At 35.2% G+C, this 20,382-nt stretch overlaps 1 protein-coding gene across 1 annotated transcript; it reads right to left on the reverse strand.

The window, feature by feature from the left end:
- Nucleotides 1–13,400: 13,400 nt before the first annotated feature.
- LOC121656701 (DEP domain-containing mTOR-interacting protein-like) lies at nt 13,401–17,218 on the reverse strand. Its single transcript, XM_042011826.1, has 5 exons — nt 16,986–17,218; nt 15,105–15,266; nt 14,243–14,313; nt 13,923–14,027; nt 13,401–13,815 (listed from the first exon to the last, which is right to left on the reverse strand). Exons 1-5 carry the CDS (start codon nt 17,002–17,004, stop codon nt 13,687–13,689), a joined length of 486 nt encoding a protein of 161 aa, XP_041867760.1. The 5' UTR covers nt 17,005–17,218; the 3' UTR covers nt 13,401–13,686.
- Nucleotides 17,219–20,382: the final 3,164 nt, after the last annotated feature.

A 20,382-nucleotide genomic window follows, 5' to 3' on the forward strand; every position in this document is an offset into this window, starting at 1 on the left:
TCTCTCCTGTGGTCGAGATGGAAAGTTGGACCGAGTTAAACATACCAGTTCCGGTTGAAATTTTCCAAATAAAATCAAAGTTACATCATTTGTGGCTCCTTCTGCTCCAAAATATTATATTCCATCCAGCTTATTTAAAACAAAAGAGTGATGCAGAACTCTGAGAACAGGCTCATGAAAATAGTTTGCATCTTGTGGTATTTAATTTATATATATATATATATATATATATAGAGAGAGAGAGAGAGAGAGAGAGAGAGAGGAGAGAGATAGATAGATAGATAGAGAGAGAGAGAGAGAGAGAGAGAGAGAGAGAGAGAGAGAGAGAGAGAGAGAGATACATACATACATAGATGTATTCGTGATGACCATACCATACACAAAAATAATTTAAAAAGAAATATATGATTATTTATTGATTTATGGATATATTACATACATATGTGTATATTTCAACATTTATACTTTCATGTAATATTCTTATCATTGAAATTGATTAATTTATTTAGATTTTTTGGGTTTCAGTAAAATATTATTGAACTATGTGCTTATTTATTCATTTCTACATTGTTTTCTATACATATATATATATATATATATATATATATATATATATATATATATATATACTCTTCATTAATTTATACAATCTTATCTATTTATTTCTTTATTTAAAAATTTATAAATGAATATCTACTGGTAAATATGTAAATACTTATCTATTTATGGAACTTCACAGACAAACAGAAGATTTCTTCTGTCTGTCTGTGAAGTTTTATTATTTGTCCCAATTAGGTAACAATTATTGCTTAGAGGATGAATACTGGCAATTATTTATCATATTTACTTTTGAAGATGATGAGGTATTTCCTATTCCTATTTAATTAAGTTTTTATTAATCTCTAAATGCTGGGATGTATTTTAGTTACCTTCAATTGCTTAAAAGGTTGTGGTTGCTCTTATTATGGTGATATAGCAATATGTGTTGTTATGGTAAACATTTAAAGGTGTAATTTCGTCAGAGATCATGTGCAAAAACATTAATATTCTAAAATCCAAATTAAATTAAATTAATGTTCAACACTATGTTTAACTTTTTTATTGGTCTCCTCTATTTTATTTTTTTTACCATTGAAAATATTCTTTCTCTAAATTTGAAAGTTAAAGACGTCCACTTCCGGTTATGCTTGTGCTCATTCCAGCCAGCTTAACAGGGCTGAGCGCTCTTCTCTCAGTTGAGACTTGCAGCAGACTGATGGGTGTTTCCCGCTTCATTCACCATCCACCCCTGCAGCTATTCATTCCTTTTCCTCTGTTTAATGCAAGGCGAGGCAGCAGAAAAATGCGTTTAAGCGGCTGCAGGGACATAATGTGTATTCCTGTGACCCCTGGCTATATGTGCTGTTAGACTCTTCTGAGACTCTGGTTAATGTGTTTCTGTCAGTTCTGAGCAGGTGGCTTGTTGTAAATCTAACATTTAAGGATTATAGAAGAAGAACGGAATCACTAACATATAATTGTTAGCTTGATTTCAAGTTTCATCTAAAGAATTGAAAGGGCTGGGGCAGACTGGAAACACATTGCCAGTGGATTAAAGCTGTCAAATCAAATTTTTAATTTATAGTTTTGTGAGTTTTCCTTTTTACACATTAACTTGAGCAAAAATACAGTGTAGAGGTCAAAGTTTTTTTTAGGTGAGGTTCACCAGCTTGCACTTCATTATAGTCTGTCATTCACAGTTGTTACAGGGCCTGAATTCCTTCAGATATTTTACAGCAACAGAGTAACGACCACACATAGCTGCAGCTCTGGATGTGCAGGTGTCCTTATCTTTGAGATAGCACAGTCTTGAATGAATAATGGGCCTCTGTCCACAGAGGGTGAGGGCTAAGTCTCTCTGTTGCCTTGGTCATTATGAGTTTGTTTGCTGAGCATGTAGTCTTTAACAGGAGAAATTGAGGTCTCTCTAGTCTCTCGTATTATCATAATCATAATTATTAAACAGTAAAATCCTGAGTGTTCCCTTCAGACGTTGCGTTTCACGGCTCGCCAAACTGCAGCGTGAATAAATAGTATCTTTCTGAGCTTTTTTTTTTTTTCACCTGAAGATCGTGTCCAAACTGTATATTTTTAAGGGTTGTTGTGTCTCAGATCTGACAAGAGGTCAATTTAATCCCCCTGCCATCACTGCAAGGACAGATTATTTAAAGTTTTTGGGGTGTATAAGCAAGGAAAACTTTTTTTTTTATATGTGGTGTTTAAGACCATAGACCTTGCAAGGGTTTGTTTATGTATTTTTTCCACATTTTAAATTAAAATTCTTTCATTTAATTAATCAAAATTATTTTTTGATTAAAACATGTACAAAATGAAAAAAACACAATTTGGCATGCTTTGCAGCAGCTGATATTGAATCAAATAACCTTATAACGCTTTGTTATTAAGTCACGACACATCTCAAATTCTGTTTTTTTTTTCTTTTTCTTTTTCTTTTTTTTTTTTTAAGAGTGACTGTGCTTCAGGAAAAACTTTTTCATTCCTGACAGTCGACTTGCATTGCACAAGAATTTTAGTGAATGCTCCTCATATGCAATGACAACCAACAGAGCTGGGGCTTTTATTTTGTAATGGAACACAACTCCACTGCCAGCAAATAGGAGAACCAAGATACAAATAAACTGTAATTATATTTCTGTTCCTGCTGAAACTGATAATATGACCCTACTCACCTGCAAAATCACAGATAGAAGCCGCACAATATGTTTTGACTGTGACTGAAAGTAAGATAATGATGGTGAGTGCTCACTGAAGCGCGATATGTTTACATGAAGTGGAATGAAAAACCTAAAAATAACAAGACATCCTCCTTAAATCTAAACATCAGCAGCTACAAGCTTTTCTTACCTGCCTGCTGTTAGTTTCTTGTAAAGCTCACTGTAGCAATGTCGGGCCTGAGCTCTTGCAATGTCATTAAGGTCAGTACTTATTGCTGAACAGTTAGAAACAGTGCAGCTTTTCTTTTTCTAACAACATTTTGTGTTCTTGGATGTATACTTGGGATCATGTTAAAAGATTCAAGATGTTCCACTCATTTCTCCCACACACATTTAGGCAGGAGGCTCTAGATGGCCTCTGAAATCTGGCTGGACGCCCCAGTGTTAAAGCTAGTGGAAAGACAAGCCAGTCCCAGGAAAGAGCAGACAGCAGGTAAATAAAGAAAAATAAATGTTTATTTTAGTTAGAATTAAATAATGAAGAAACCAAGTAAAAAAAAAATAATAATAACTGAAGCAGAGGTGGATGCTGGTGCACCAGAGAGAAAAATAGGCTTGTAGATGGTTAACAACAATCTAGACACAGATTTTTCTGAAAAAAATTCCCAAAAATGAGAATGTTGGATTCCAAAAACAATACTTCAGAAATGGAACAAAAACTGTGCTTGGCTGGTGTTGTGCCCACTTGGTAAAGCAATGATGTGGCAATGAGCAGACTGGAGCTTAAGAAGGCAGACTGAGGTGCTCTGCAGCAGGTGAGTCGAATATCCCATTATCACAACCACCACACCCAACAGGAAGTCCCTGAGCCACAAAGGAAGCAAAACACAGAGACATAACAAAATAAAAGCCAAACACAAAGTATGACTTCTGACACGTTCACATGTCACTGGAGGAGGACAGAAATGTTGTCCCAGACATGCATAGATCACCTCTCATTACACCAGTTTGAAGTTAATTTTAAAGCGGTTTTCTAATTATTCATCCTTTAAAAATATTAACATTTTCCTGCACATCATGAATGATTTTGTGCAAGTACAACTAAGTTTATGTAAGGCTATTAGCCTGATGTTAGCATGAAGCTAGATAGCAATGCTAATCATTATAGTATGTGGTAACACTAGATTAGTTTTAAGATAATGAGGGGAAACTATGTCATATTTAGTTTCCAGTCAGTGATTTTAAAGACTACAGAACAAGATGTTCACATTAGAGCTGAAAATAAACTATAAAGATGCTCAAAGACAAACTCAGTATCCAAGTTGCTTAGCACTATCTCAGCTAGAGCTACATCCAGTTTAATTTAAACAGGAGGCTAGCAAAGCTTGTAAGTGATTCCACTGTAAACTACACCATGGAAATTGGAACAAATATGGCCAAATAAGTCCAAATCTGCCTCTGTTTCTCTTAAGCTTGAATTTTTAAACTTGATCATGTTTTAATATAATTTTAATCCAATGTTCTGTCTTATTCCATTATCTTTTGTTTTTATTGTTAAATTAAGCTTCTTATATTCTGTAAAGCACTTTGAATCATCCTGTCGATGAATTGTGCTTTACAAATAAACTTGGCTTGCCTTGCCAAACCATTTACATACAAATCAACAACAGCTATGGAAATCTAGCAAATGAAATGTGTTTTATCCTCCTACTTTCTGGAAGCGTCTATGAATCTTCTGGCTAACAGAACAAAATGACAGGCCGTAATTTATCAGCAGGATGATTGTTCTCGTTTGCTGTCTCACAGCAGTGATAGAGAGCTGTCTGAGACCATTAGAAATGTTTTTATCACAAAACACAACAAATGTCAAAAGCTGCGAAGCAATCAGCCACTTTTTATGCAGTATCAGTGTAATGCATTCTTTAAATCATACTGTTTTTCACTTTTTAGTGCAGTTATTCTAACCGTTTCATCCAGGTTTATTTGGTTATTTTGTATTTATTTTATTGTATGAAAGCAGCAGTTTGTTGTTGATGTTCAGTCATTTTAGTCGTTATGTTCAAATACTGAAGTAAGCAATATGAAAGAAAGATTTCCACAAATTTCTTAATATATTTATTTATTTAAACAGATAAAAAATTAACTGGTGACAAATATTGCTTTATTTTATTTTTCCTCTTTATTGCGTTTTCCGTGCAGTAAATGATGCATTAATGACAAAGACAAAGCTTATGATTTATTTTAATGATTGTTCACAAGTCCTCCTCCATTTGTGTTGCATTCAAATGTACCATTTAAAACATCATCACCATTATCATCTCACCACTGAATCAGTGTGGGAAATCTTCAACTGGAATGGTGTTTATTCCTTCAACAAAGAGTGCAAGGAACAGTATAACACTAGCTGCATTTCCATTACCCAAACAATTGCGCAAAAGCTAAATAACGCAATAAAAAACTGGTAATGGAAACAGCTACATTTGGAAAAACCTCTCAAGTATCGCTTAAAAGTTTTTACGCTCTCATAAGGTGGTTTTTCAGATTTCAGTTGATGTAGAAGTAAATCTGAAAAGTGTAATGGAAACATTTCTTTTTTCAAATTTAAACGTCCCTGGATATGCCGTTGGGGGTCATTTGACCAGTTCATTTCAAATAAAGATGGCGTGGTATGAGTTGACAGCTGAGGAGAAAGAAATCTTTTTACAAATTATTAAAGAAAAAAATATAACTGCCATCCTTGATTGCAAACAACAGTGAAACGCAAAAGCTTACAAAGAACTAAAAATTTCCATCCTCCTCAAAGTGGAGTTTCACGGGACAAGATTTTACAAGAATAATGTCTGATGCGCTAAGCACCATTCAACGGAAACACCTGCAAATAGCAATTGCAATATTTTGCAAAAAAACTGTAATAAAAACGCAGCGACTGACAGTAAAGCTGGAAAATCTAAGCCAACTGTCAATGAGCTTTCTTTTCTTTTTTGTTTTTTGTTTGTTTTCCTTTCAAATAAGCAGCAAACAGATACTAAATGAATAACTCGTTTTGTCTAAAATGTTATCTAGTTAAAGGTACAGTGTGTAACAAAATCAAAGATCAGTGACAAAAAAACGTCATAAAAACTGTGTTTCTGTTAGTTTCTAATCACCTCACTAATACACTGTAATGTTTTTACTCTTTAAGAAGCCATTTATATCTGCTTTTGGGCCCACATACATTTCAGCTGCCATGTTCCACCATTTTTGTTTGGTACAAAGTTGTTTGAATGAACAAACAAATGTCTTGAAGTGAGAATCCTCACAAAACTGCAGTAACAGCTTTGTTTGATAGGTGCTAGAGCACCATCTGGTGTAAATAATGCCTGAGAGGGCACAAAGTTAAAAGTTACCTGTATTGCTATCATAGCTGCACCCAAGGCAAGTGGAACCACTCTCAGATGAAAACACGTCTGAAAGAATTTTGGCCCCTGAAGGCCACCATCCATTTCAATTCTTACACACTGTACCTTTAAATATATGGTTCATCATTTAGTGTAAAATCTGAAAATATTTTCCATACAAAATATCTTCTACATCTCTGGCAGAGCAGCTTTAGTGTTCATGAATGCCCAGCCCAGGTTTCTATGCCATCTCATACTTCTAATCTCATGAAGAATGCTTTCAGGCTCTCCCCTTGATTCTCTGATTGTACATGTAGCCCAAACATGCTTCAGCTGAAGTATTTACACACACAATTTTAGTAACAAACTCTGAATAGAGTTAACTAGTAAAATAGTTGTTAGTTTTACCTCATTTCTTTTCTTAGCTCCTCCAAAGTTTAATTCCGCAAATTTCAAATGGGTTTGTTTCAATGTTTACTCATGCTAAATTACACACATATATCTATAACAAATATTAAGGGATGCAATTTAAGATCCAATCCTTAGTTCTGTTTCTGAGCTCATTTTGGTTTCAGACTGAGTTTTTAAGGCATGTTGGTAATTTTTTGCTATGGTCTTAACAGTTTAGTTAAACCACATAGCAGGATCTATAAATTAGTTGGCTTTGTACACCATGCAGGCATTTTGGATTAGTCAGACAGTTTAATAGCTTGCACACATCTAGTCAAAAACCAAACTAGAAGCAGACAAGGTGAAACACAGCCTTGCTTCTTGTTTCACCTTAGAGTTGTTTTCTGTGGGTTTTTGTTCTTATGCTTCAAATGAAGCTCAGCTTTTTTGGATTCAACACACTTGCCACAGCAGCCACTTGTTTACATTCTATTTATCCAGCCGTCCACCACAATCACAACATGATGAGCTGATTTTGGCACTGATTCCACAGCTACCAAAATTGTTCTTGAAATGCTGTTATACAACTGTGACTGCAGTGCTATGCAGGACTTTGTTGCTGTCATGATGAGCTGTCAACATTTCTGCCATGATCTGAATAATGGGCTTCAAAGGCTGTCGTTTTCACTGTCTTTAATTTGAATGCTTATTTCTTTAAGGCATTACTTTTACATTTTTTGTAATTTTAAAAAAACTAATAATTTGAAAAATTAGTACTTTGGTGTATTCTTTATAATATCTGGTTTAAAATAACAGCATACTTTGACCTTTATGACCACAGGTGAAAGCAGTCTTGCAAAATGACTCTTCACCTGATTTGCATGATGATGTCTCAGCTTTGTCAAGGCTTAAAAACCCTCTGTTCACCTTCCACTGTCCTTTCATGTGCATTTCCTCTTCATTATAACAGTGAATTTATTGAGCAAAATCAATAATAGATCAAAGCTGGACCTTAGAAAGCATGTTAAGAACCCACATGATTTCCATTAGATTAAAAAGCATCACAAATCATCGTAGCACATTATGCCGATCACAGGAATTTTTTAAGATAAATTTGTTTCCACTGGTTTGTATTTTTATTAACAGTGTTTTTATATATATATTTTCCCAGTGTTAGATTCCTTTTTATTTAAAAAAAAAAGCTTGTGCTGTCGTCAGGAAGCTTTTTGTGCCATTTTCTTTTAAACTTTTACATTTGTGTAATGGTCCATGACTACATTGGCTTAAACTGCAGACTGATGTCACTAATGCAATAGCTAATTTTTGTCTTTTTTCTGAGGCTTCATGTTGCAAGTTTTACCCTCTTTTACCAATGAAAATAAGTTTCATAAGGCTTAATAATAAACTAAAGCTGAGGTGAGAATTACTGGAATGAAGGTAGTTGATGATGTTTGCAGGAAACTGGAGAGAATTTAACATAGAGAGTGGCAAAGAAAGGCAAAGCTAGGTTCAGTGTTGACAGTGGATCTGTCACATGGCACTTTGGTATGCAGGCAAGTATGGAATTGGAGCACAGTGAGAGACTTATGTCAATACGAGAAAACCTCAAAGCAAAAGTCCGGAATACAGGTTGGACTGAGAATGTACCAAAACTGGGGTGACTAAATGATTCAGTAGAGTTTGGGAGGAAGACATGGATAAGTGTGCACACACTGATTAGGGAATGGAGTGTGGATGTGCCAGCTGCAGGAGCCCAGGAGAGTCTACACTGAAGGACACAAACATAGATAGAGAAAGACATGCATACACACAAAGAAGCTAGAGAGGGAAATGAGAAAAAGTGCTGGAATGAAATGATATAAAATGGATTTATCCTGTGCGGTCTCATGCAGAATGTGAAACAGCTACATGGGTCCACATGTGAAACAGGTTAAAAACGGTAAAATTACAACAGTTTTTTGACGACAGTTTTGTTATATAATGACATTTGCCTTTCAAAATCATAAAATTATATTCTTTGTACTGAAACAGTCATTCATGCTCAAAAATGATCAAGATGAACATATTACATTTTTCATCAATTTATTATCTATAGCGCTTCATCCAGTGAAGGGTCTCAGGGCAGCTGGAGCCTAACCCGGGATTTAGCAGGTGAGAGGCAGTGTATGGCCTGGACAGGTCACCAGTCTATCGCAGCATTCTACATTTTCAAGGCTCCAGAAAACATTGCTTTTCATAACATATCTATATCATTGTCACAAATGTGGTTTTCGACAACTGCAAAATCTTCCAAGAAGATTAACGTTTACGTTACACCATAAACAAGGACTGTAACCTTTTTCTTAAGGTTGAACATCCTTGAAAATACTGTGGAAAACCCAGTTTACACATAAAAATAAAACGCTAAAGGCCTGATGCATCAGACAGATAGAAGTAGTGTGTTTTGTGATCCAGTAGAGAGCGCTCTAGTATGATCCTATGGCAGGGGTGCCCAAGTCCGGTCCTTGAAATCTACTATCCTGCAACTTTTAGATGCAACCCTTCTCCAACACACCTGAATACAATGACTGGCTCGTTACCAGGCCTCTGCAGAGCTGAGTGACATGCAGATGACCTGATTCAAGCATGTTGGAGAAGGGTTGCATCTAAAAGTTGCACGTTGGTAAATCTCGAGAACCGAACTTGGGCACCCCTGTCCTATGGCCTAATGTATTCCATAGTATCATAGTCAAAGAAGCTAATGTTGCTAATGTTCTATTTTTTTACTTTGCACCAAAAATGGAGAAAACTGTCAAGTTAAATCTTTCAAGAGAAAAATCATTACACTATATATTCGGAGAGGTGGCCTTGAAAGTATTTTGTCTTTTACAACATTTTTGGTAAAGTATGACACAAAGGCAAACAAATTCACAGCAACAACATACTCACCTGCTAGCTTTCCACCAATCTAAATGAGTCAGCACTGAGCACCATGAGTCACCGCAGGCTCCTGTTACAAAGAAAAATGTCATCAACAAGATCACAAGATTTATGATATATGACACACTCCTCATTGCTCTTTTAAGAGTGGGCTTTTAGGAACTTATGCTAGTGCTCAACTTAATTCAACTTTATTTACTCCACAGATAAATAGTGCAACAATGAAATGAGCCACAATGGACTAGAGTGTAGTGAGCTGATAGAAAACCATACAACTGTTAATTTAACAGCTAGCAACAGCCAAGATTTTGTAAGATTTTTTGTAAGTGATGGATAAAAACATTGACAAAAAAGAAAGAAAAACAAAAGGAGAAAATATGCACTTTTAAATATTCTTCATTTGTCTTGCATTGCCTGATGCTTCCTTATGCAGAACAAAATGCAATAAAAACCATCACTTACAGAAGTACACTTTGGACATGTGGAAAAATGCACATGCTCTTGTGAGAGTGGACTGTTAAATCAACTTGTAATGGTGATATGGTTACTGGTGAAAGGGTTATTTGCATTCTGTGGATGGTGATGAGTGCAGCAGTTTTCTGTAATAAAATCTGCTCTGATCTAACAGATACAGTTGCAGACTGATTGTTTGGGTTTCTTTCCACAGTCTTCAGTTTTTTCTTTTAGTTTGTGAAGAGGCACAAACATGTGAGCAAGCTATGTTATGACAGAGAAGGGGTCTGGATATCTGCAGGAAATCCCCATCTTTTCCACCGTTGGGCTCTGTGGCCATTGAATGTCTACAAATTGAGAGACAAAACAACTCACCTGGAATTTTTTACAAACGGAAACTCCAACTGTTTTATTCTCTATGTCATCTGGCTTTTAAACTATGTGGATAGCATTTGATGATTTTTTAGATTCTGAACACTGTTACTATTTCAATATTATTATCTAATTATTATCTCCTTTTTAATTTTTATCAATAATTGCCACAGTTGTCTTCTTGTTCTTATTTATTACTGATGTCCCTTAATCTGTTCCTGTGACCTGATCTGTTGTACTTATTCGTCCTGGATGTCTAAATGCTGTTGTGGTTTTTATATATTTTTAAACTAATAGACTGCAAATCTAAATTGCGCGTCAGGTTTAAATAAAATTTGAATTGAAAAGAAATGAATTTTTGAAATTTTCTAACTTGTCTTGAGGACATCAGCAGAAGTGACTTCAATTAATTAAAATCCTGCTTTGTTTGCAAAGGGCCAATTCACAACAGAGTCATCCCAGGGCACTTTACAGATATTATTATTATCTGTAACATATTGAAACAACTCCACATTAGTCCAGTTTATAATGACAGCGTTCATACAAGTCAATTCATAAAAAATAATACCAGTCTAAGGGGAACCAACAGATTGCATCTAATCATTTCAATCCCTCATCCTGGGCATGCACGGGAAAAACTCACTTTTAAAAGGAAGGAAAAATCTCCAGCAGAACCCAGCTCAGAGAGGGCGGCCATCTGCCTCGCCTGGTAGGAGGTGGAAAGGACGGGAAAGGGGGGTCAACAGGTACTGCAGCTTTTAGCCAGTTAGACCTGCTGAGAGAAGAGAAATACGTTTTATACGTTAATGACGGAAAGAAGTGCTCAATGCATCATGGGACGTCCCTCGCTGTCTAAGCCTATGGTGTGATAACTAAAGGATGGCTAACCCCCTCTAACTATAAGTGTTACCAAAAAGGAAGATTTTAAGCCTAATCCTAAAGGCAGAGAGGGTGTTTGCCCCCTGAATCCAAACTGGGATCTGGTTTTATAAGAGAGGGCCCTGATAACCAAAGGCTGTGCCTCCCCTTGTACTCTTAGAGACTCTGGGAACCACAAGTAAACCTGCAGTCTGAGAGCACGGTACTCTGCAGGGAAAATATGGAACTATGAGATCTTTGATTCACAATGGAGCCTGGTCAATAAGAACTTTATATGTGAGGAGACGATTTTAATTTCTATTCTGTATTTAATCGTTGAATGCTCTTTTTATATAATAACGCAACTTTATTTTTCTTTGCTTCCTGATCTGTGTATCTTGTTTTATTAATTTCATGTAGATATAGAAAAAGAGAAGATAAAACTGTTCAAATAGAGGAGAGACAATGACATGATAAATTAAAAGGAGCAGCATTAATGTCATTATATACAGGATGCTATAAAGACACACATGTGCTGCCATCACCTGGTTAAACAGAAAATTGCCTTTTTTTTCTGTTGGAGCACTTCTTGTTTTCTTCCATGTTGTGGAAAATTGTAGTTTTTCCCACTTGATTTTAAGTACTTGTGACTTCACAGCACAAAATCTATCACAAACTCATCAATACCTGTTAATCCAGGTGGTTACCTGTATTACCAGAAGAGATTGTTTGTCATTAATTAATCAAATGAGCCTGTAGTTAAAATGTATATGTATTTAATAGTAGAAATGCAGCTTTACGTAGGTTTACAATCAAATTCACACAGTCTCAGGGAAAAAGATAAAAGAAAGAGATAACTTTTTTAAATGGTTATACACAAAGGTTTATACACATAAAACAGAAAATTCACGTTTTAAATATTCATGATAAGCTTAATACACTGATTATCTTTTTAATTATGTATTGCACTTCAAGCAAAATAAAACATATTTAATATTTTGTTGTTTTTCAAACAGATTGCAGTGATATATTCTTTAATGCATCTGTGAAAACCAGCATTAAAGATGCAAAAGGAGCCCGAGTCTCACTGAGAATCCCCCTGTAGGGGATAAAATGCTGCCTGCTGAGAGACTATACAAACTAATAAGGAAAATTCCCACAAAGAAACACATAATGATATTACAAAAACAGATAAAAAGGTATAAAAATGTAAAGGAATAAAGGACACCAATTAAAGACTTAAAAAACAAAGCACTTCATTTACAATCTGTCTCCTCGCTAAGTTGTTGATCTTCCCTACACCCCTTCACACTTCTCATTTCCTTTCTGGGAATCAGACAAAGTGGATGGAAAGGTAAACAAGGTCGAAGGAGGACCTGGAGGGCTGTGTGTTGTCTGCATGTGTGCAAGTGTGTGGAAATGCACGTGACATCACTGCAAGTTCTGTGTTTGTGAGTAAATGAGAAATTAAGGTGGCACAAGGTTAAAAGTCCAAACAGCCTCAGTGCAAATGTTAAACAGCTGTTCACAACACACTTACTTTCAGGGTTAGTTTCCAAGACAACACAAAGGAGGTGTGTCCTATAATATCTAAAAAAAAAAAAAAAATCAAAAGAAAAAAAAAAAAAAAGAAAAGTTTGAATGCTTATATGGAATAAATAAATGTTAAAAAATTGGTATAGTTTTACTGAAGTTCAGATTTTCAAACAGAAAATCCTTCCAGCCTCTTTAGCTTTAATAAGGAACTAATGCATCTTGTATATTGTCATGGCCATGGATGGCATCATTGTGGAGCACCAAGTGACAGATGGCCGTCATAATGGAGCGAGGATGTGGTGAATGGTGTATGCAAATGTCATCATGTCAGCTGTTTTTCTGTGTAAAGGGACAAGAGTGTAGAAAATACAATTTCTTTTCATTAAACTAAACATTTTTTGCTTTCACCAAGGTTTGAAATATCCAATAAGCTGATGTTCTTCTTCTCATAGGAGATATTTTATTCTAACAGGTGATAATGCCATTGGATTGAATTTCTGAGAAACAGCTGTGGCTCTCAACCCTTTAATGCCCGTTGTTGCAAATTTACGTCAAACTACTTCTGGCCTTTGTTTATTTTATTTCTTTCTATCTAAATTGACATATTTCTATGTTTTTAAAATGTGCTTTATAAATAAAGTGGATTGGATCTGGTAATTGATTGTATTTAAATAGCTTTTATTTACTCCTATTTCTGTTTTCATTTTCATATTATTTATTTAATTATTTATAATTTACTTTTAAATTTAATAGTGTTTTATTTTTATTCCAATTTTTTATCCTGTATTTATTTATTTATTTTTATTTTATTGTCAATAAATTCAGGCATTAAGGGATTAAGACTTGCAAATATCTTCAGAGCATTGTATGCAGCTACCACTCAACACATATTATCATGCAGTGAAATAATTCAGCCCTCCTATGTGACTCCTCATACTGTTTTTTTCCCACTTTGTCATCATTTCAACTGCACCGGATGTGTAACAGTAACTGTTTCTTAAAAAGCTATACCCTGTAAATGGCACTTTGAGATTTGACTCTCAAGCCGCCCACATTTCTTCCATTTCTCAGTGGTCAGTCTCCTCCATCACCTCCATCACTACAGTTCTGGGTCCTGTTAGAATCAGGTGGCTGACAGTCCGGTAGTCCAGATCAAGAACGTTGAGACCATTGACTGAAACCACAAACTGACGAACCTGTAGACGAGGAAGACAGAGAAGCAATAAAATGAGCTGAAACTTTCCCATATATGTTCTTTTTTTGTTTTTTTGTTTTGTTTTTGTTTATGTACCGCGGTACCAACCTTCATCCCCGCATCAGCTGCTGGACCGAAGGGCTCCACAGCCTGGATATGACATGGCTGTTTTCCTCTGACCACAAAACCCCAGCCCACTGCATCACCCACAATCTGTACACATACAGATGTTGTAAGATTTATAAGGTTGCTCAGAAGAAGACAGCTCCTTTGTCAGAGATTCTTCTCGTAAAGATCTTATAAACTTTATGAAGAATCACCCTATATAACCATATTATGTATTAAGAGAAACATTTTCAAAATATTTTTGTTGTCTATTTTCAGCCTAAAAGAGTTTCTGCCTACACAACGTTAAACTGCTGACTCACTGTAAATGTTTTCTTGATGTAGGGGCCTCCGGGTTTTTGGAGCTCCTCTGTGCTCACCGGTCTCTTCAGGACTAAACACAAGGCAAATGTAAATATGTCAGAGTAAAAATAAAGAGTAGTTCTGTTTAGTAATCTTTTTTTTTTTATAACGAAAGTCAGTTTAACAAAGCAGGAAATGTGCAGTTTGTCATTTACTAAAAACTTGCAGATTTCATGCAAGGTTTTTGAAAGATAACATCATTTGACTGTCACCTTTAAATCTAAACTGACCCTAAGATCTATTTTTAGATTTTATATGATTACTGCAAACAAATCAGACTAACAGCAGTTAGTCAGACTAACAGTAATCGGTCTGATTTGTCAGTCTTAAAACTAATTTATGCTCTCTTTGATATGACGCACAGAACAGTACCACCACAAACAGCACGGGCCGTGTTACTATGCCGTTTACAGTCCCACCTCTATTTATGTCTCTTTCTGTGTTTTAATTATCTCCACCACCATCACTATGTTAGCTGTTATCTGTAACTGCTGTCAGAACACAGAGGTGAACTCTGAACTCCGCACTGCCCTCTAGTGGATGTATTTCCTAACAATTATGCCAACATAAAGCACACATGGAGTATGTGGACAGTGATGTTTGACAATGTTTGACACTGATATACTAATTTATGTTTATAATGGGAGTATAAATAAGACTTTAGTTGTGTCACTGGAGGAGCATCAATCAGTGGTTGTGTAATTTCAACTACACAAAGTAGCTTGTCCCCTTCTTACATCACATTCATTTCTCCCAGTATCAACCTATCTATCTATAGCTTTATATGTAATAAACTTAAACTTTTGTTAAGAATTATTTTACCTGATTTGGGGTTGGAGAGTACTGAGGAGGAAGAGGAGGAGCTGTAGGCACCAAACATTCTCCTGGTGTATATGTTTCCATCACTGCTGCTTCTCAGTCGGGGTCTTGCTGGACCACCACAACTTCCACCTGAGGCTCTTTTCTCATCCTTGGACGTACTGTCTGATTGGAGACAGAGATGATATTAAATATATATCTTCTACATACATTTTGAATAAACAGTTTTGATTTACAAATGAATTGGTAAGTCTTATTTTACTTTTATTCCTATATCCTTATATGAAGAAAAATAAAACATATAGTAGAAATACAGTACGGTTAAAACTGATTAATTTTTGTCATCTTCAAGCAACCCTGTTTCAGTTCATTTTGACTGAACAGGATGAATAGGAATAGATATGAAAGACAAACAGCGATGGCAGCAACTGGTTCAGCGTTAGGGTGGAAGGGTGCTGGCCCTCTGATTGGTCTGTGTATTCTTGTGAGGTTAAAAGTTGCTGTGTTTCATTAATCACTGAAAAAATCTTTCTTTCCTCAGTCTATATAATTCACGTATTACAGATTTATGTAAGGTGACATTTGGATTCAAATAGATGAGCAAAAATCTCCAAAACATCATGACAGAAAAAAACTGTGTCCCTGTTTCATGTTGGAAGAAAAACTGAACTTGTAGCAGCTCTGCTACTTACAATGTGCTATGTGAAGTTTTTTTTATTCTGATTTTGTGTATTTTGGTGTTGCCACAGTTCAAATCAAGCTTGAAACTGATATGGATATTATTCCCACCTCTCTCCCATCATTTTCCAGTTCCATCAGGTAAGCCCAGTTAACCCAAGTTTCATCAAAATCTTGCAACTGACTACTCATGAAGAAACTCTTACATTGTTTTATGTTTTCAAGTTAAATATTTGCATATTTCTAAAGACTACATGAGACACAACATACTGAACCTGAATCTTTATGGCACACTGGACGCACAAAAAGACAGAAACAGTGATTCACAGACGTGACAAGATGCAGCCAGACAGTAAAATGTTAATAAAATGATAAAGTTTGTTTGTTTAAAGCTTGATGAAATGTGTAATCATTAGAACAACACTTCCTGATTGGGACAATAATTTACTCAACCCTTAGTAAATTAAGTTAATATACTTAATGTAATAGGGTACATATAATCTGTTTAATATCCTCATCTCTGGCTGAGTCATTATTTCCAATAGATGTGAGTTTGTTTGTTTGTTCTGTGAAAATTTGAAATGTATTGTTGTTCATATTTATAACTGTTTTATCTAAAATTGATAAAAGTTTAAAATAGTTTTATATTTGTTCAGTTTTAATGACAGTAAATTAATATGGTTGTGATTTGGATTTTAGGGTATCTCTAGTATTTGTATGTCAATGGTTCTGCATATACATGAGAATTGTAACTTTCCAATTTGAAAAGTAGTTCAGTACAAAACAAATAAGCAATTCTGTTCACACACTTTTGGGTGAAAATAATTTTTTTTTTAAGTTTTCATTGGTTTATGTAAGAAAAAAATAATCTCACCAGCTGGCTGTAATTATATTTATACAAGCAAGTCAGTCTCATTGAGTCAGAGGTCAGATATGCTGCAGCTGAACCCTGTTCGGCTCACACATGCAGAAGTAACAGACAAAACAGGCAACTCCCATTAGTTAGAATAATATGATGAAAGAGAAGTGAGACCACAGAGATGAAAAAACTCCACAACCAAAATTAAATAATTAAAAACTAAAACACAAAAGGTCACTTAATGCTCAAACTTCTGTCTTGATGAGTTGATGAGAAATGAACGAAGGTGTCATGATTGTCCAGTTAATCCCCACATATACAGTATTTATTAAGTTGACTGTTCTTACCTGTTGTACGAGGTCCCATCTCTGTTCAGTCGATCATTCAACTGCTCAGAGAAATTAAGTTATTGAGGAGGAATCCAGAAGAGGTAGACCTTCACCAGCTCATATGCACAGACTGAAAACAGTGATGATAGATCCTTAGTTTCTAGCAGCTCTTTGCACAGGCTTCACAACAGCTACCAAAGTTTTCCTCATCAGGTTCTGCTGTCAGTTAAAGCTCTGTGTGTTTACAGATCTGAAAGCAAGGGTAGTCAACTGGGTGAAAAAATGCTTGAGAGTGGGCTAAATATTAAACCCTTGAACAAACAAAGTGACTGTGAGCCGGAAGGAGGAGGAGACCTGTCTTAGGTAGAATTTTTTATGAAATAACTACATTAATGACACACCATCATATATGTTTTACTTTGTAAAACAACATTTGGAGCTATATTACACAATTTAATTCATGCGTATATTTTTTCCAGGCATAAAGTGCCTTTTAAGTTTGTTTAATCTTTAATAAAGTCTGGAAATTTCATGAGTTTACTTAATGGAATGGATATTCTTTTAACCTTTTTCAATAAGATGATGAATCCAGTAAAAGTAAAGAAAGTATTTTTGCATCGTTTCCTTTAGGAAAAAAAACCCAAAACAAAACAAAATGTGTCATCTGGGACAACAAAACAAATAATGATCAGAGCCCAAGATCAAAATATAGCTTCAGAGTTTTTGAATGAATGTTAGTGTGTGCAGCCACAGTCTCTTCTAGCTTTTTGTTCTGAATCCACTCAAAATTTGCAAAAGTATTGTCCCAGGAGCCAGTGCTGAGTAAGACATCAAACACGCACTGCAACAAAATAATGCAAGATAACAGCCAAAATTGAACAGTGTCAGACTGTCTCCCATTAAGATGTTAATATTCTATAAAATACAAAGATAAATAAAAGGAAAACAAAAACAAAAAGCTGTGAATATACTATTGCATTATGGGAATTTTGTTAGATTGAAGCTCTGTGCTGTAACAGTGTATTTCTCAAGGACACATGTTGTGAGATGTGGAAGAAAACTCTGGACTTTACCAGGAATATCAATTTGTATTCACTTTATCTGTTTGACAGTGTTCTTTTACTGCGGTCATTTGTAAACGAACTGGAGCTGATTGGAAGCTAGCGTTCAGCAGTCTCAACGGGTTCATTTAATTTCCACACAGAAGATGGCCAATGTCTGGTTCAACTTTTATAACTGTTTGTTTGCACTGCAACAGTAGTAATATGGTTAACAGCATGTAGTAAGTTGGTAATAGGCCAGAAACCCAGCGGCCAGTAGTTTATGCTAAATATGGGAAAAAAACGGCAACATACTGTAATTGAAATACTTCTTTTGCTACAGCAACATACTGTAAAGTTTTATTACAGTACGAGTGTGGGACTAATACTTTATACTTTAAATAAGCTAGATTTTTTATGGTGTATACATTAATTATTTAACTCAACAAGAACTGACTCTCCTTGACATGATGCACTTATCTGAAATATATTTCTGTCAAAATGTTTGGACCACAGGTCTTTGCAGACTTTTTCTATTGATGAAAATCACAAATCTGTGCATAAAATCTCACATTGTATGACAAAAATCTTTTTTTTGGTTGTTTTTGTTTTGCAGTTCTGCAGCAATGACGTGACCAGGTTGATATGTACAGGTAGTAAGAAATTTGCTAATTGAGAATGTACATAAACCAGCCCAGTTGCCATGCAGACTATGGGAGGCTACAGCTGGAGAGGAAAGGAAACACGAAAATTATTTCTGCTCTGATGGATGAAGGAAGATTAGGACCAAGGCAAAAGGCAGTGGACATTTCCATCAGTCAATACAGTGCCTTAAATCTGGTTGTGCATACTGTTCAATCAACTTGAAAGCAGAGAATTTCATGAAGTATTTGCCATGTATACTAAATATGCTAAAACCTCTAACACACAGTATATGATTATAATATAAGAAACATTTATATATGATTACATTTGAGTTTGTTGCTCTGAAAAGTGTGCTCATGTGGCATGTGCATGCAGGCAATAAGTATTAGGTTAAGTGGCCTCTAGTGGTCATAAAAGCAACTGCACTTTTCACAATGTATTCACAACAATGTATTTTAACTCAAAACACAGATTTTTTTCAACTATTTTGAAATAAAGTCTTTATCTGGATCCAAACTAGAACATATGCTTGTTACATCTTAGAACAGCCCATAATTAAAAACATCTTTCAAGATTAAAGCGAAAAACTTTATAACTTTGCTAAGAAAAGAAAAAAAAAATCTTGAAAAGTGAAATTCACATGTAAATGTGTTTGGTCACATATACATTGCTTTAACTTGTTTTTATTTCAGTAAAAAGGGGAAATTATAAGTAAATAAACACATCTTTTAAGCCCTTGATCCCAAGTCTAAAGCTTACAGCTGAGACATTTGGACAACGTGGCTGAGAATTTCAGCAATGAGGAAATATGCAACTGTTGTCACCACCAACAACAACATGCAGACAGAGTAAACATGCCTGTGATAGATCCGCATTCTCTTCTGTCTGCAAGAACATTCCTCACTCTTTAAATTTGTATTCAATCAATGTTGCTGTTTCATTAGCTGATTACAAGCTAAACAAGCAACATGGCTTCTCAAATTGAAGATAACGACACAGAGATACAAGGACAAACTCCGACACAACAAAACAAAAACAAACAAGAAAAAGTGTGTAAATCCATGGGATGCTGGGTGGGGCAATTATAGAACAAATTTCCAGGCTTTTTTTTTTCCTAGAATGAATAAACTTTCTAATGTCTCAGTATTATAGTAACAAGTCAGCTTTGATTTACATCTAACTCATTAGCCTGGACGCACTTGCAGAAATAAGGTAAATCTCATTTCACAAAGACATTGTCCGTATGGTCGATCATGTTAATGATAGATTTACTAAACCTGGCAAATTAGTCTCTGTTACATTGTCATAGCAGTTAGAATGTGTTCTTCCTTGTGCAAAATGATCACTGCTTGTCCAGAACATGCGGTGCAAAAAAATGGTTTGCACCATATTCTAAGTGATAGTAAATACTAGCTACTGGCTTAAATATGTATATAATTAAGAGTAAATGCTGCCTTCATCAATGCGTAAGTTACCTATAAATCCCCACACCGACCACCAGTGCTTGAACTGCATGCTCATAACGAGCTGAGTGGTCCATCTCCTCATCATCCCAAAGAAATCATCATCTAAGATTTCTATATAGACTTAACAATATTCTCAAAATGTTTTTTTTGATTGTGTCTTTATTGATTTTCCTTTTTTTAAATAATGGAATCTAACGTTTATTTGTAAATCCAACCTGAAATATTTTCACTAACGACAGCTTTCCAAAAACGCTTTGGAGCCCT

This window comes from Melanotaenia boesemani, chromosome 17 (assembly GCF_017639745.1).
Source record: "Melanotaenia boesemani isolate fMelBoe1 chromosome 17, fMelBoe1.pri, whole genome shotgun sequence".
Taxonomy (NCBI): Eukaryota; Metazoa; Chordata; class Actinopteri; order Atheriniformes; family Melanotaeniidae; genus Melanotaenia; species Melanotaenia boesemani.

Excerpts from the sequence above, each read along its gene's own strand:
- LOC121656701 (XM_042011826.1), bottom strand. Across the intron at positions 14,028-14,242 it reads ACATCAAGAAAACATTTACA|ATTGTGGGTGATGCAGTGGG; the intron begins GTGAGTCAGCAG and ends GTATGTGTACAG. Across the intron at positions 13,816-13,922 it reads CAGCTGATGCGGGGATGAAG|GTTCGTCAGTTTGTGGTTTC; the intron begins GTTGGTACCGCG and ends CCTCGTCTACAG.